Here is a 13,403-nt window from a genome sequence, read left to right on the forward strand (position 1 = left end):
TTGATGGAAAAATTAATTCTGAATTACACCAGCAAATTCAGTTTCACTTTATTTTGATGGTCCCTTTAACACATTCTGTTGACTATAAGCAACACTGCACCTACATATCTACTAAATCTCACTACAGTGTTAGTAGAGTATTAGTAGTCTGGTAGGATTAGGGTTGGAATAAACTGACAAGTACTTGCAAAGTTACTTATAGTCTCTAGAATATCTGTTGGGAGACCATCACAATAAAGAGTTAGTCGATATGAAGCAGACAGTCTACTAACACTTTAATAAGAGACGTGTAGAAGCAGCGTTACTTATTGTCAACAGAATGCTCAAAAGAGACCATCAAAATAAAATGTTACTGCAAATTCTAAAGGAAAATGTCAGGACATCTGTCCGAGAACTGATTCACAAGAGAAAGTGGGTCATGCAGCAAGACAACAATCCAAGCACACAAGTCATTCTACCAAAGAATTGTTAAAGAACAACAATGTTAGGCCCGGTTTCACAGACAGGGTTTAGACTAAGCCAGGATTAGATCATAGTTCAATTAGGACATTTAAGTAACTTTTATAAACATACTTAGAAAAAAACATTACTGGTGTGCATCTTGAGACAAAACAAAAGCACTGATATATTTTTAGATCAGTCAGTGCAAGTTTCTTTCAGTTGAAACAGCTCAGACTTACATTTTAGTCTAGGATTAGGCTTAAGCCTTGTCTGTGAAACCGGGGTTAATGTTTTAGTCCAGATCTTAATTGAAATGTTGTGAAAGAAACTAAAGCAAGCAGTTCATAGGAGGAAACCCACCAATGTCACAGAGTTCAAGTGGTTCTGTACTGAGGAATGGGCTACAACTCCTACAAGATGTTTTGCTGGACTGATCAGCATTTATAAGAAACTTTACATGGAGTAACTGCAGCAAAAGGGAAGGGATCAAGAAAATATGATCATATTACCCCAATTTTACATTCTCTGCACTGGCTCCCTATTAAGTTCCGTATCAGTTACAAAATATTACTACTTACTTTTAAGGCCCTAAATGGTTTAGCTCCTGCATACCTAACTAGTCTTCTACCACGCTACAATCCAACCCACTCCCTAAGGTTGCAAAACTCTGGACTCTTGGTAGTTGCTAGGATAGCAAAGTCCACTAAAGGAGGTAGAGCTTTTCCACATTTGGCTCCCAAACTCTGGAACAGCCTTCCTGATAACGTTCGGGGTTCAGTTGGCATTAGTGGAAGCGCCTTAGCATGGTTCAAATCGTACTTATCTGACCGCCATCAGTTCGTAGCAGTGAATGAAGAGGTATCATATTGATCACAAGTGCAGTATGGAGTACCTCAAGGCTCAGTACTAGGCCCATTACTTTTCACGCTTTACATGTTACCCTTGGGAGATATTATCAGGAGACATGGTGTTAGCTTTCACTGTTATGCTGATGATACTCAGCTCTATATTTCTTCGCGGCCTGGTGAAACACACCAAATTGAGAAACTAACGGAATGCATAGTCGATACAAAAAACTGGATGACGAGAAATTTTTTACTGCTAAATTCTGAAAAACAGAGGTGTTAATTATCGGACCTAAAAACACCACATGTAATAACATTATCTAACACTTGACGGCTGCTCTGTCAATTCTTCTTCATCAGTCAGGAACCTAGGTGTGCTGTTTGATAGCAATCTTTCATTTGAAAGCCATGTTTCTAGCATCTGTAAAACTGCATTTTTTAATCTCAAAAGCATATCTAAATTGCGACCAATGCTCTCAACGTCAAATGCAGAAATGTTAATTCATGCGTTTATGACCTCAAGGTTAGTCTATTGTAATGCTTTATTGGGTGGTTGTTCTGCACGCTTGATCAACAAACTACAGTTAGTCCAAAATGCAGCAGCTAGAGTCCTTACTAGAACCAGGAATGTGACCATATTAGCCTGGTTCTGTCAACACTGCACTGGCTCCCTATCAAACAAAGGATAGATTTTAAAATCTTGTTAATTACTTATAAAGCCCTGAATGGTTTAGCTCCTCAGTACTTGAGCGAGCTCTTATCACATTATAGTCCTCCACGTCCAATGCGTTCTCAAAACTCTGGCCGTTTGATAATACCTAGAATATCAAAATCAACTGCGGGCGGCAGATCCTTTGCCTATTTAGCACCCAAACTCTGGAACAATCTACCTAACACTGTTCGGGAGGCAGACACACTCTGTCAGTTTAAATCTAGATTAAAGACCCATCTCTTTAGCCTGCCTTACACATAACACACTAATACGCTTCTATTAGTCAAATCCGTTAAAGGATTGTTAGGCTGCATTAATTAGATCAACCGGAACCGGGAACACTCCCCATAACACACGATGTACTCGTTACATCGTAAGAAGAATGGCATCTACACTAATATTTGTCTGTTTCTTTCCTATTCTGTTTCTCAGTCTGTATCCGGTCAGATGGTGGATCAGCACCAAGAGATGATGTCTACAGCCCTGATCGTCAGCGGAGACCAGGACACCCAGATGACCCCGAGAGACATATCCCCAGTGAAAACCTCGATTGAATACAATAAAACTAAAAAAAAAATATAACAAAATAACTAAATTATAATAAAATACCTAACTACATAATACTACTATTGTTAGAAATTGCAACAAAATTAAAATAGAAATATAAACTTTTGAACTGCGGGTTTCGTCTGGTCAGAGGAGAACTGGCCCCCCGACTGAGCCTGGTTTCTCCCAAGGTTTTTTTTTTTTCTCCATTCTGTCACAGAGGGAGTTTTGGTTGCTTGCCGCTGTCGCCTCTGGCTTGCTCAGTTGGGGACACTTAATTTCTAGCGATTATCGCCGATTTGATTGCACAGATAATATTTAAACTAAACTGAGCTAGACAATGACATCTCTGAATTCAATAATGAAATGCCTTTAACTGAAAATTGAGTGTTTAATCTTATCATTATACATTACTGACACTCTATCCTCTAATTTGATACTGTTAAGTGCTTTGACACAATCTGTATTGTTAAAAGCGCTATATAAATAAAGGTGACTTGACTTGACTTCAGACACACTCTCTCTGTTTAAATCTAGATTAAAGACAAATCTCTTTAGCCAAGCATTCACATAATGCATATCATAACATCCGATCAAATACACATTTTCATTCTTTTGCTTGGGTTGAATACATTTTTTGCTTAGTTGGAACAGTAGCTAATTTCTCTCTATTAGCTATTATTCGGTAGCCTGGTAATACCAAACTCTGCTACTTCGCTTTGCTTCAGAAGCGAAATGAAATTGAGCGGAAGTACGAAGTCTGACGTAGTCAGGCTAATTATTCGGCATCCCGTGGTAACTAAGAATTACAGAAGCTTCAGTCTGGATCCAGCCCTTACAAAGACCCGAGATGACTGAACACCTGAGAAGAGATGATGCCAACCCCTCAGAGGACCTCAGAGGATGCCAACCCTCAGACAACATACAAAACTACCAAATTTTGCTATAAGTTTGATCGCAACATATAATCATTGCTGTTAATAGTGTTCACCGTCGGTTTGATTACATGACATTAACTAACTGCTTGATTTTTACCGCACATTTCTGCCATATGGACATCAACTTGAGATGGTCACCACTGATAAGCTATTACTAAATATAATATACATTTTCTGTAAATCCGCTATGCAACGATTTGCATCGTGAAAAGCGCTATACAAATAAACTTGAATTGAATTGAATTTGTTTAAATGGGTTCTGTTTGTCTACTTCCAGGACTTGACATTTTAGGTCATATTTAGGTAGAAACAGAAAATTCTAAAGGGTTCACAAACTTTAAATCAACACTGTATATTTACACACACAACCTGTATAATAGTATAGTTAATTAATATGCATTCATTTTCAATAAATTTTTTAACAGTTTTTAGACAGTTTTAGACATTTTTCCTATATTGTATTTTATATTTTATTTCTTTATATTTCTCCATATATTTTATGTGTGGGTGTGTGTTCATGTATACAAACAAACATTAAAAGTAATCGAGCTGTACCTGATGGTAGAATAGGAGTGTGGCAGGATTCACAGATGTTTTCTTCTATGTGAAATAAAAGCAAGAGAATTTTCATAAACAAAACAGCTGCCCTGATATTTATTGAGTCATTTTGTCGAAACGTTTGTTTACCATCCACCCGCACTCCTCTCTTCTGTGTCCTGTGCATCCTCTGTAGAAGAGACAGTGAATCTGCCACCAGGATCTTCTTACAGCCCTCTCTCAGTAAGATCTACAGGACAAACATCAAGATGTCCTTTCCATGAACACAAAATGATCAAGCAAATGTGTCTTTACAAGCATCTAGTTATATTAGTATTCTAGCCTGAATGGAATGCTGCTTTAACCGGCAGTGATCACACCTGTAGATTGTAGTCCTGTAGGATCTTAACCAGTGAGTCTCTAAGGTTAGGAATCTCCATCCCTTCTTTAATGCGGTGAATGAGCAGGATGGGGTCCACATGGGTTCCAATGTTATTCAAGAGGCCTGTGATAAATGCTAGAGTGAAGAAAACAAACGAGAAGCATTACTAATATTGTAAGCAGAAAGATAATATTTTTTTAGCAGAAAGAGCTGCTGTAGAGTCAGGTCTCATACGTGGTTTATCTATAGAGTAAGAGATGAGATCATCCCAGAGTTCTCTGTCATCCTGCTCTTTAGCAAACTCAATGGCCTTGTCAACATCCGCCAGCTCCTCCATGATCATTTGCAGGGCACGTCTGCAGTTTCCCATACGACCTGACAGGAAAAAAAACATACATCAGAAGAGGCTACAGCCAGTTGCAAATTTTACACACAGTGATATTACCTCTGTTGCACTGGATCAATTACTGTGTACAGAACTATAATATGCATTCAATTTTGATGAAAAAAATGCACAGATCAATGACTCAGAACTCACTGAGCAGGAAGACTGTCTCTTCTACAAAGTGCCTTTGCTGACAGATTTCCAGAGCCTGAAAGACACAAAGCAACTGTTCTAAAACTGTAAAGACTTCACCAAAACAAATGTATTGAGGGCAGCGGCAATGATGCTCTTGTACAACGCCTTTAATACATATAATTTTTTAATTCAACGATGAAGAGGTGACGTTAAGGGGATGTATCTATATCTATATCTATACTGAAAATTATAAACGCAACACTTTTGTTTTTGCCCCCATTTTTCATGAGCTGAACTCAAAGATCTAAGACTTTTTCTATGTACACAAAAGGCCTATTTCTCTCAAATATTGTTCACAAACCTGTCTAAATCTGTGTTAGTGAGCACTTCTCCTTTGCCGAGATAATCCATCCACCTCACAGGTGTGGCATATCAAGATGCTGATTAGACAGCATGATTATTGCACAGGTGTGCCTTAGGCTGGCCACAATAAAAGGCCAATCCGAAAACCAGTCAGTATCTGGCGTGACCACCATTTGCCTCACGCAGTGCAACACATGGTCGTGGATGAATGGCACAACAATGGGCCTCAGGATCTCGTCACGGTATCTCTGTGCATTCAAAATCCCATTAATAAAATGCACCTGTGTTCGTTGTCCATAACATACGCCTGGGGTCCATAACCCCACCGCCACCATGGGCCACTCGATCCACAACGCTGACATCAGCAAACCACTCACCCACACGACGCCATACACGCTGTCCGCCATCTGCCCTGTACGGTGAAAACCGGGATTCATCCGTGAAGAGAACACCTCTCCAAAGTGCCAGACGCCATCGAATGTGAGAATTTGCCCACTCAAGTCGGTTACGACGACGAACTGCAGTCAGGTTCAGAGACCCCAATGAGGACGACAAGCATGCAGATGAGCCCTGAGACAGTTTGTGACAGTTTTCGCAGAAATTCTTTGGTTTTGCAAACCGATTGTTGCAGCAGCTGTCTGGGTGGCTGGTCTCAGACGATCTTGGAGGTGAAGATGCTGGATGTGGAGGTCCTGAGCTGGTGTGGTTACACGTGGTCTGCGGTTGTGAGGCCGGTTGGATGTACTGCCAAATTCTCTGAAACGCCTTTGGAGACGGCTTATGGTAGAGAACTGAACATTCAATTCACGGGCAACAGCTCTGGTGGACATTCCTGCAGTCAGCATGCCAATTGCACGCTCCCTCAAAACTTGCGACATCTGTGGCATTGTGCTGTGTGATAAAACTGCACATTTTAGAGTGGACTTTTATTGTGGCCAGCCTAAGGCACACCTGTGCAATAATCATGCTGTCTAATCAGCATCTTTGAAAGAAATATGCCTTTTGTGTACATAGAAAAAGTCTTCAGCTCATGAAAAATGGGGGCAAAAACAAAAGTGTTGCGTTATAATTTTTAGTATATATCTATATATACAGTGATGGCCAAAAATATTGGCACCCTTGCAATTCTGTCAGAAAGTGTGACACTTCTCTTAGAAAATTGTTCCAATTGCAAATGTTTTAGTATTCACGTGCTTATTGTTTTTGTTTGCACTGCAATAACACCAAAAAACAGAGAAGAAAAGTCAAACTTGATAAAATTTCACACAGAACTCAAAAATGGACTGGACAAAATTATTGTCACCTTGTCAAAATTGTAAGAAATAATTGCTTTTCAAGCATGTGATGCTCTTGTAATTTGTATTTAGACACACCTGTGGCAAGTAACAGGTGTGGGCAATACAGTAATCACACTTGCAACCAGTTAAAACGGAGAAAAGTTGACTAAACCTTTGTGTTGTGTGTCACACTGAGCAAGGAGAAAAGAAAGAAGTGTAAAGAGTTGTCAGTGGATTTGAGAGAAAAAAATGTGGAAAAACATGGACAATCTCAAGGCTACAAGTCCATCTCCAGAGATCTTAATGTTCCTGTGTCCACTGTGCGCAATATCATCAAGAGGTTTAGAGCCCATGGCACTGTAGCTAACCTCCCTGGACGTGGATGGAAGAGCAAAATTAATGAAAAGGATTGTTTGAATGGTGGATAAAGAACCCCGATTAACTTCCAAACAAATTCAAGCTGATCTGCAGACACAGGGTACAACAGTGTCAGCTCGCGCTATCCGTCACCATCTGAATGAACACAGTCCCTACAGTCAAACGTGGTGGAGGTTCAAAGATGTTTTGGGGCTGCTTTGCTGCTTCTGGCACTGGATGCCTTGACTGTGTGAATGGTATCATGAAATCTGATGATTACCAAAGAATTTTGGGGCAGAACGTAGTGGCCAGTGTCAGAAAGCTGTGTCTCCACCAGAGGTCATGGGTCTTTCAGCAGGACAATGACCCGAAACACTTCAAAAAGCACTCAGAAATGGTTACAAACAAAGTACTGGAGAGTTCTGAAATGGCCAGCAATGAGTCCAGATCTGAATCCCATAGAACACCTGTGGAGAGATCTCAAAACAGCAGTTGGGAGAAGGCATCCTTCAAATCTGAATGACTTGGAGCAGTTTGCAAAAGAAGAGTGGTCCAAAATTCCAGTAGAGAGGTGTAAGAAACTCATTCATGGTTACAGGAAGTAGGGCTGCATGATATATTGCATGCGATTGTCATGCGCATCTCGTCAGTAAAGCCAGTAAAGGCGCTCCATTTGAAAACATGTGATGGAGATTTAACGCTAATCACGGAACCGGCTTTACCGACGAGATGCACATGACAATCGCATGCAATATATCGTGCAGCCCTAACAGAAAGCGATTGATTTCAGTTATTTTTTCCAAAGGGGGTGCTACCAAATATTAAGTTAAGGGTGCCAATAATTTTGTCCAGTGCATTTTTTGGGTTCTGTGTGGAATTGTATCAGATTTGACTTTTCTTCTCTGTTTTTTTGTGTTGTTCCAATGCAAACTAAAAAATAAACGTGAGTACCAAAACATTTGCAACTGCAACAATTTTCTGATATTTTTGGCCATGACTGTATATCTATCTCTCTCTCTCTCTCTCTCTCTCTCTCTCTATATATATATATATATATATATATAGATATAGATATATAGATAGATATCACCTTAACATGAATAGGTTCTTTTCTTTACCATTTACGTGAAATAACTGAACATAAACATAGGGTCCTGATAAAAATGCTAATTTTAGGAGAAAATTTCAAACGGCACTTATAGAGGCTTTTGCATCTGAACTCTTCATATATATATATATATATATAAAATATTATATAAAAGTTTAGCAAAACCAAAGTTTGGGATCAGTACATTTTTTTAAATGGTTCCTCTTATGCTCACTAGGCTGCATTTATTTGATCAAAATACACTGTTCATTTATAATATTATAATTTATCATTTATACTGTATAATTTATTATATTTTAAAATGTAATTTATTCCTGTGACTGCAAACCTGAATGTTCAGCATCATTACTCCAGTCTTCAGTGTCACATGATCCTTCAGAAATCATTCTAATATGCAGATTTGCTCAACATTTCTTATTCTCAATGCTGAAAAAAAGTTGTTGCTTTACTATTTTTGTGGAAACCATATTTTCTCAGGATTATGTGATGATAGAATGCTCAAAAGAACAGTAATTATTTGAAATTGAATGTAACATTATGTTTTTACTGTCACTTTTGATCAATTTAATGCAAAAAAAAAAAAAAAATCTTACTGAGCCCAAACTTTAGAACATGATGATTAAGTCAACTTAAAAAAAAATATAATAAATGTGTTATTTCCTGTTTAGTGACAAATTGTATACAAACCTTCTCTAGTGGGCAGTGCATGCTCTCTCTGAGGAAGGGCAGTAGGTTGGGTCGGTCATACTCAGCATACAAACTGATCTGCCTCTCATGGTACTTTTGCCCCTTATGGTGGTCCCGCTTAAACAGCTTATGCAAATACTGAAGAGAAACAGGCAAAAAGGAAGTAACACATCCAATGTTAACTACAGCTGGATCCCTCAGACACATCTGCATGATTTACACAGCTCATATTCAACATACCACATGTAACAGCTCAGGTCTGTCTTTTAATTCCTCCACCACTTTGTCCATCTGAGGGAGAGAAACACACAGATGTTCATCTGTACAGAGAGTGTGGAAGGGTTTAATCAGAAGACTGAGGCCACTGCACTGAACTCACCGATATTTTATCATCATTATCCAGCAGCATGTCAACAGCTTTCTAGAGAAAAAAAAAAAAGAGAACAAAGAGGCGGACATATCCTTCAGACACATCTCTCTGACTATAAATCACATTGTTCCAAAGTCATCTATAATACATCATCAGCAAAAAAATCCATAACTTCCTGAACTTATGCACTTGACAAGTTTCTTGCATTAAATTCTAAAACAAAGGTCCTCAGTAAGGCAAAAGCAATAACATGTTTTACCTCTTTGTCGAAATCCATGAGTAGGACAATCTTGTCCTTGATGGCGGAGAATAGGTTGTGTTTGTGAATGAGTTGGTAAACATCTTTGTGTCTCAGTTTCAGGTAGATCTCCAGAGCACGATCATAACGCTGATCATATGTGTAGCTGCATACACACATATAAGATCAGTCTAACTTGTGCAGAGCCGCTTTTAAACTTATGTTTCATGCTTTTCATTTATTTTGGCAGAATTCACTCACAGTTCGGCCAGTGTGGTGAGAAGCATGCTGTTGGTGGGGTCCTTCTTCAGGTGTTCATTCACTGCCTGAACTATAGCCATGTTGTTATACAGCTCTCCTGGCCACTCACGAATCAGTGTGGCAAAACCCTGTGTGAAGAACAACAGAAGGAATTTCCGCTTTCTGTAAAGGATGTTGTTGTGATGCATTCACATTTTGAAAACTTAATATTATGGTCTATCTAATAGGTTACCATCTTGTTCATGCAATTGAAAAAAACTGTTTAATGGAAAACATATACCTCATAGTCAGTCTTGAGGAACTCATGAAGTATCATCTCATAAATTGCTGGTCGAAGACGAAGGTCTCCTCTTGGTAAGTATTGACTGATGGCCTGGGAGGAAGTGGAATGGAGTGGGTAGTTAACAAAGAGCATTTGTACAATGCAAAAAAGAAAGATTTTAGGTTAAACAGATATTTTTGATGCGTTATTATTTCTTTAAAAAATATATATATATTGAAATGTTACTAATTTCTGAGGACTTTGTGAAAAGTGATAATTAACAATAATAGCGTGATATTATAAATATTATATTATTATTACAACATAATCATAATAAAGATCACACAAAAATTCTTGACAAAAAGTTGACATAATATTTGATCATTGCTTAATAAAATTAAGTTCTGTTTTAATATATTATTCATATATTTCACATAAAAATAAAAAAATATGATTAAAAAGATTTGATTAATTTCTCAGAACTCAGTTAATATACAAGTTAATGCACACACACATACATTATACAGGTGCTGGTCATATAATTAGAATATCATCAAAAAGTTGATTTATTTCACTAATTCCATTCAAAAAGTGAAACTTGTATATTATATTCATTCATTACACACAGACTGATATATTTCAAATGTTTATTTCTTTTAATTTTGATGATTAGAGCTTACAGCTCATGTAAGTCAAAAATCAGTATCTCAAAACATTAGAATATTACTTAAGACCAATACAAAGAAAGGATTTTTAGAAATCTTGACCAACTGAAAAGTATGAAAATGAAAAGTATGAGCATGTACAGCACTCAATACTTAGTTGGGGCTCCTTTGCCTGAATTACTGCAGCAATGCGGCGTGGCATGGAGTCGATCAGTCTGTGGCACTGCTCAGGTGTTATGAGAGCCCAGGTTGCTCTGATAGTGGCCTTCAGCTCATCTGCATTGTTGGGTCTGGTGTCTCTCATCTTCCTCTTGACAATACCCTATAGATTCTCTATGGGGTTCAGGTCAGGCGAGTTTGCTGGCCAATCAAGCACAGTAACACTATGGTCATTGAACCAGCTTTTGGTACCTTTGGCAGTGTGGGCAGGTGCCAAGTCCTGCTGGAAAATGAAATCAGCATCTCCATAAAGCTTGTCAACAGAAGGAAGCATGAAGTGCTCTAAAATTTCTTGGTAGATGGCTGCGTTGACTGTGGACTTCAGAAAACACAGTGGACCAACACCAGCAGATGACATGGCAGCCCAAATCATCACTGACTGTGGAAACTTCACACTGGACTTCAAGCAACATGGATTCTGTGCCTCTCCACTCTTCCTCCAGACTCTGGGACCTTGATTTCCAAATGAAATGTAAAATTTACTTTCATCTGAAAAGAGGACTTTGGACCACTGAGCAACAGTCCAGTTATTTTTCTCCACAGCCCAGTTAAGATGCTTCTGACGTTGTCTCTGGTTCAGAAGTGGCTTGGTAGCCCTTTTCCTGAAGATGTCTGAGCGTGGTGACTCTTGATGCACTGACTCCAGCTTCAGTTCTCTCCTTGTGAAGCTCTCCCAAGTGTTTGAATTGTCTTTGCTTGACTGTATTCTCAAGCTTGCGGTCATCCCTGTTGCTTGTGCACCTTTTCCTACCCAAATTCTTCCTTTCAGTCAACTTTGCATTTAATATGCTTTGATACAGCACTCTGTAAACAGCCACACCTTTCAGTAATGACCTTCTGTGACTTACCCTCTTTGTGGAGGGTGTCAATGTTCGTCTTCTGGATCATTGCCAAGTCAGCAGTCTTCCCCATTATTGTGGTTTCAAAGAACAAGAGATACCCAGAATTTATACTGTAGGGATGGTCATTTATTCAAACTCAAATGTAAATATTCTAATATTTTGAGATACTGATTTTTGACTTTCATGAGCTGTAAGCTCTAATCATCAAAATTAAAAGAAATAAACATTTGAAATATATCAGTCTGTGTGTAATGAATGAATATAATATACAAGTTTCACTTTTTGAATGGAATTAGTGAAATAAATCAACTTTTGATGATATTCTAATTATATGACCAGCACCTGTATACCTGTATATATATATATATATATATATATATATATATATATATATATATATATATATATATATATATATATATATATATACATACATACATACATACATATACACACACATATGTACCGGTATATATATTAGTGCTGTCAAAAGATTAATCACGATTAATCGCATCCAAAATAAAAGTTATTGTTTACATAATATATGTGTGTGTACTGTGCATATTTATTATGCATATATAAATACACACACATTCAGTATATATTTAGAAAATATTTACATGTATATATTTATATTCATATAATTTACATTATATATAAATTATTTAATATATAAACATGACATTTTTCTTAAATATATACATGCATGTGTGTCTATTTATATATACAGAATACAGTGGGGCAAAAAAAGTATTTAGTCAGCCACCAATTGTGCAAGTTATCTCACTTAAAAAGATGAGAGAGGCCTGTAATGTTCATCATAGGTATACCTCAACTATGAGAGACAAAATGAGAAAAAAAAAATCCAGAAAATCACATTGTAGGATTTTTAAAGAATTTATTTGCAAATTATGGTGGAAAATAAGTATTTGGTCAATAACAAAATTTCATCTCAATACTTTGTTATATACCATTTGTTGACAGAGGCAATGACAGAGGTCAAACGTTTTCTGTAAGTCTTCACAAGGTTTTCACACACTGTTGCTGGTATTTTGGCCCATTCCTCCATCCAGATCTCCTCTAGAGCAGTAATGTTTTTGGGCTGTCGCTGGGCAACACGGACTTTCAACTCCCTCCAAAGATTTTCGATGGGGTTGAGATCTGGAGACTGGCTAGGCCACTCCAGGACCTTGAAATGCGAAGCCACTCCTTCGTTGCCCGGGTGGTGTGTTTGTACAATGTGATTTTCTGGATTTTTTTTTCTCATTTTGTCTCTCATAGTTGAGGTATACCTATGATGAAAATTACAGGCCTCTCTCATCTTTTTAAGCGGGAGAACTTGCACAATTGGTGGCTGACTAAATACTTTTTTGCCCCACTGTAAATATACACAGTACAGACACATATATTATGTAAACTGCACTGGCTCCCTATTAAACATCATTTAGATTTTAAAATCTTGTTATTAACTTATAAAGCCCTGAATGGTTTAGCTCCTCAGTACTTGAGCGAGCTCTTATCACATTATAGTCCTCCACGTCTGCTGCGTTCTCAAAACTCGTTTGATAATACCTAGAATATCAAAATCAACTGCGGGTGTCGGTGATCATTTTCCTAATTAGCGCCCAAACTCTAGAACAATCTACCTAATACTGTTCGGGAGGCAGACACACTCTGTATGTTCTTTCTTATTCCGAGATCACTGTAGCAATTCGATCCAGTCCGTATCAAGATCAAATGGTGGATCAGCACCTAGAGATGACCTCTACAGCCCTGAACGTCAGCGGAGATCAGGACACCTAGATGAGCCCCAGAGACAGATCTCCAGTGAAG

At 38.0% G+C, this 13,403-nt stretch overlaps 1 protein-coding gene across 2 annotated transcripts in view; it reads right to left on the minus strand.

The window, feature by feature from the left end:
* vps41 (VPS41 subunit of HOPS complex) overlaps nt 1-13,403 on the minus strand; it is a 35,553-nt gene that overhangs the window by 1,555 nt on the left and 20,595 nt on the right. Inside the window, exons 17-27 of one of the 2 annotated variants that reach the window (XM_058765055.1) lie at nt 9,863-9,955; nt 9,583-9,710; nt 9,343-9,487; nt 9,093-9,134; nt 8,954-9,004; nt 8,714-8,851; nt 4,940-4,994; nt 4,636-4,776; nt 4,400-4,536; nt 4,170-4,269; nt 4,038-4,079 (exon numbers count right to left, since the gene is read on the minus strand). In XM_058765055.1, the coding sequence (XP_058621038.1) occupies nt 4,038-4,079; nt 4,170-4,269; nt 4,400-4,536; nt 4,636-4,776; nt 4,940-4,994; nt 8,714-8,851; nt 8,954-9,004; nt 9,093-9,134; nt 9,343-9,487; nt 9,583-9,710; nt 9,863-9,955 (1,072 nt within the window). Of the gene's footprint in view, nt 1-4,037; nt 4,083-4,169; nt 4,270-4,399; nt 4,537-4,635; nt 4,777-4,939; nt 4,995-8,713; nt 8,852-8,953; nt 9,005-9,092; nt 9,135-9,342; nt 9,488-9,582; nt 9,711-9,862; nt 9,956-13,403 lie in introns of both variants that reach the window. The other variant, XM_058765054.1, reaches the window with a different exon arrangement.

This window comes from Onychostoma macrolepis, chromosome 24 (assembly GCF_012432095.1).
Source record: "Onychostoma macrolepis isolate SWU-2019 chromosome 24, ASM1243209v1, whole genome shotgun sequence".
Classification (NCBI taxonomy): domain Eukaryota; kingdom Metazoa; phylum Chordata; class Actinopteri; order Cypriniformes; family Cyprinidae; genus Onychostoma; species Onychostoma macrolepis.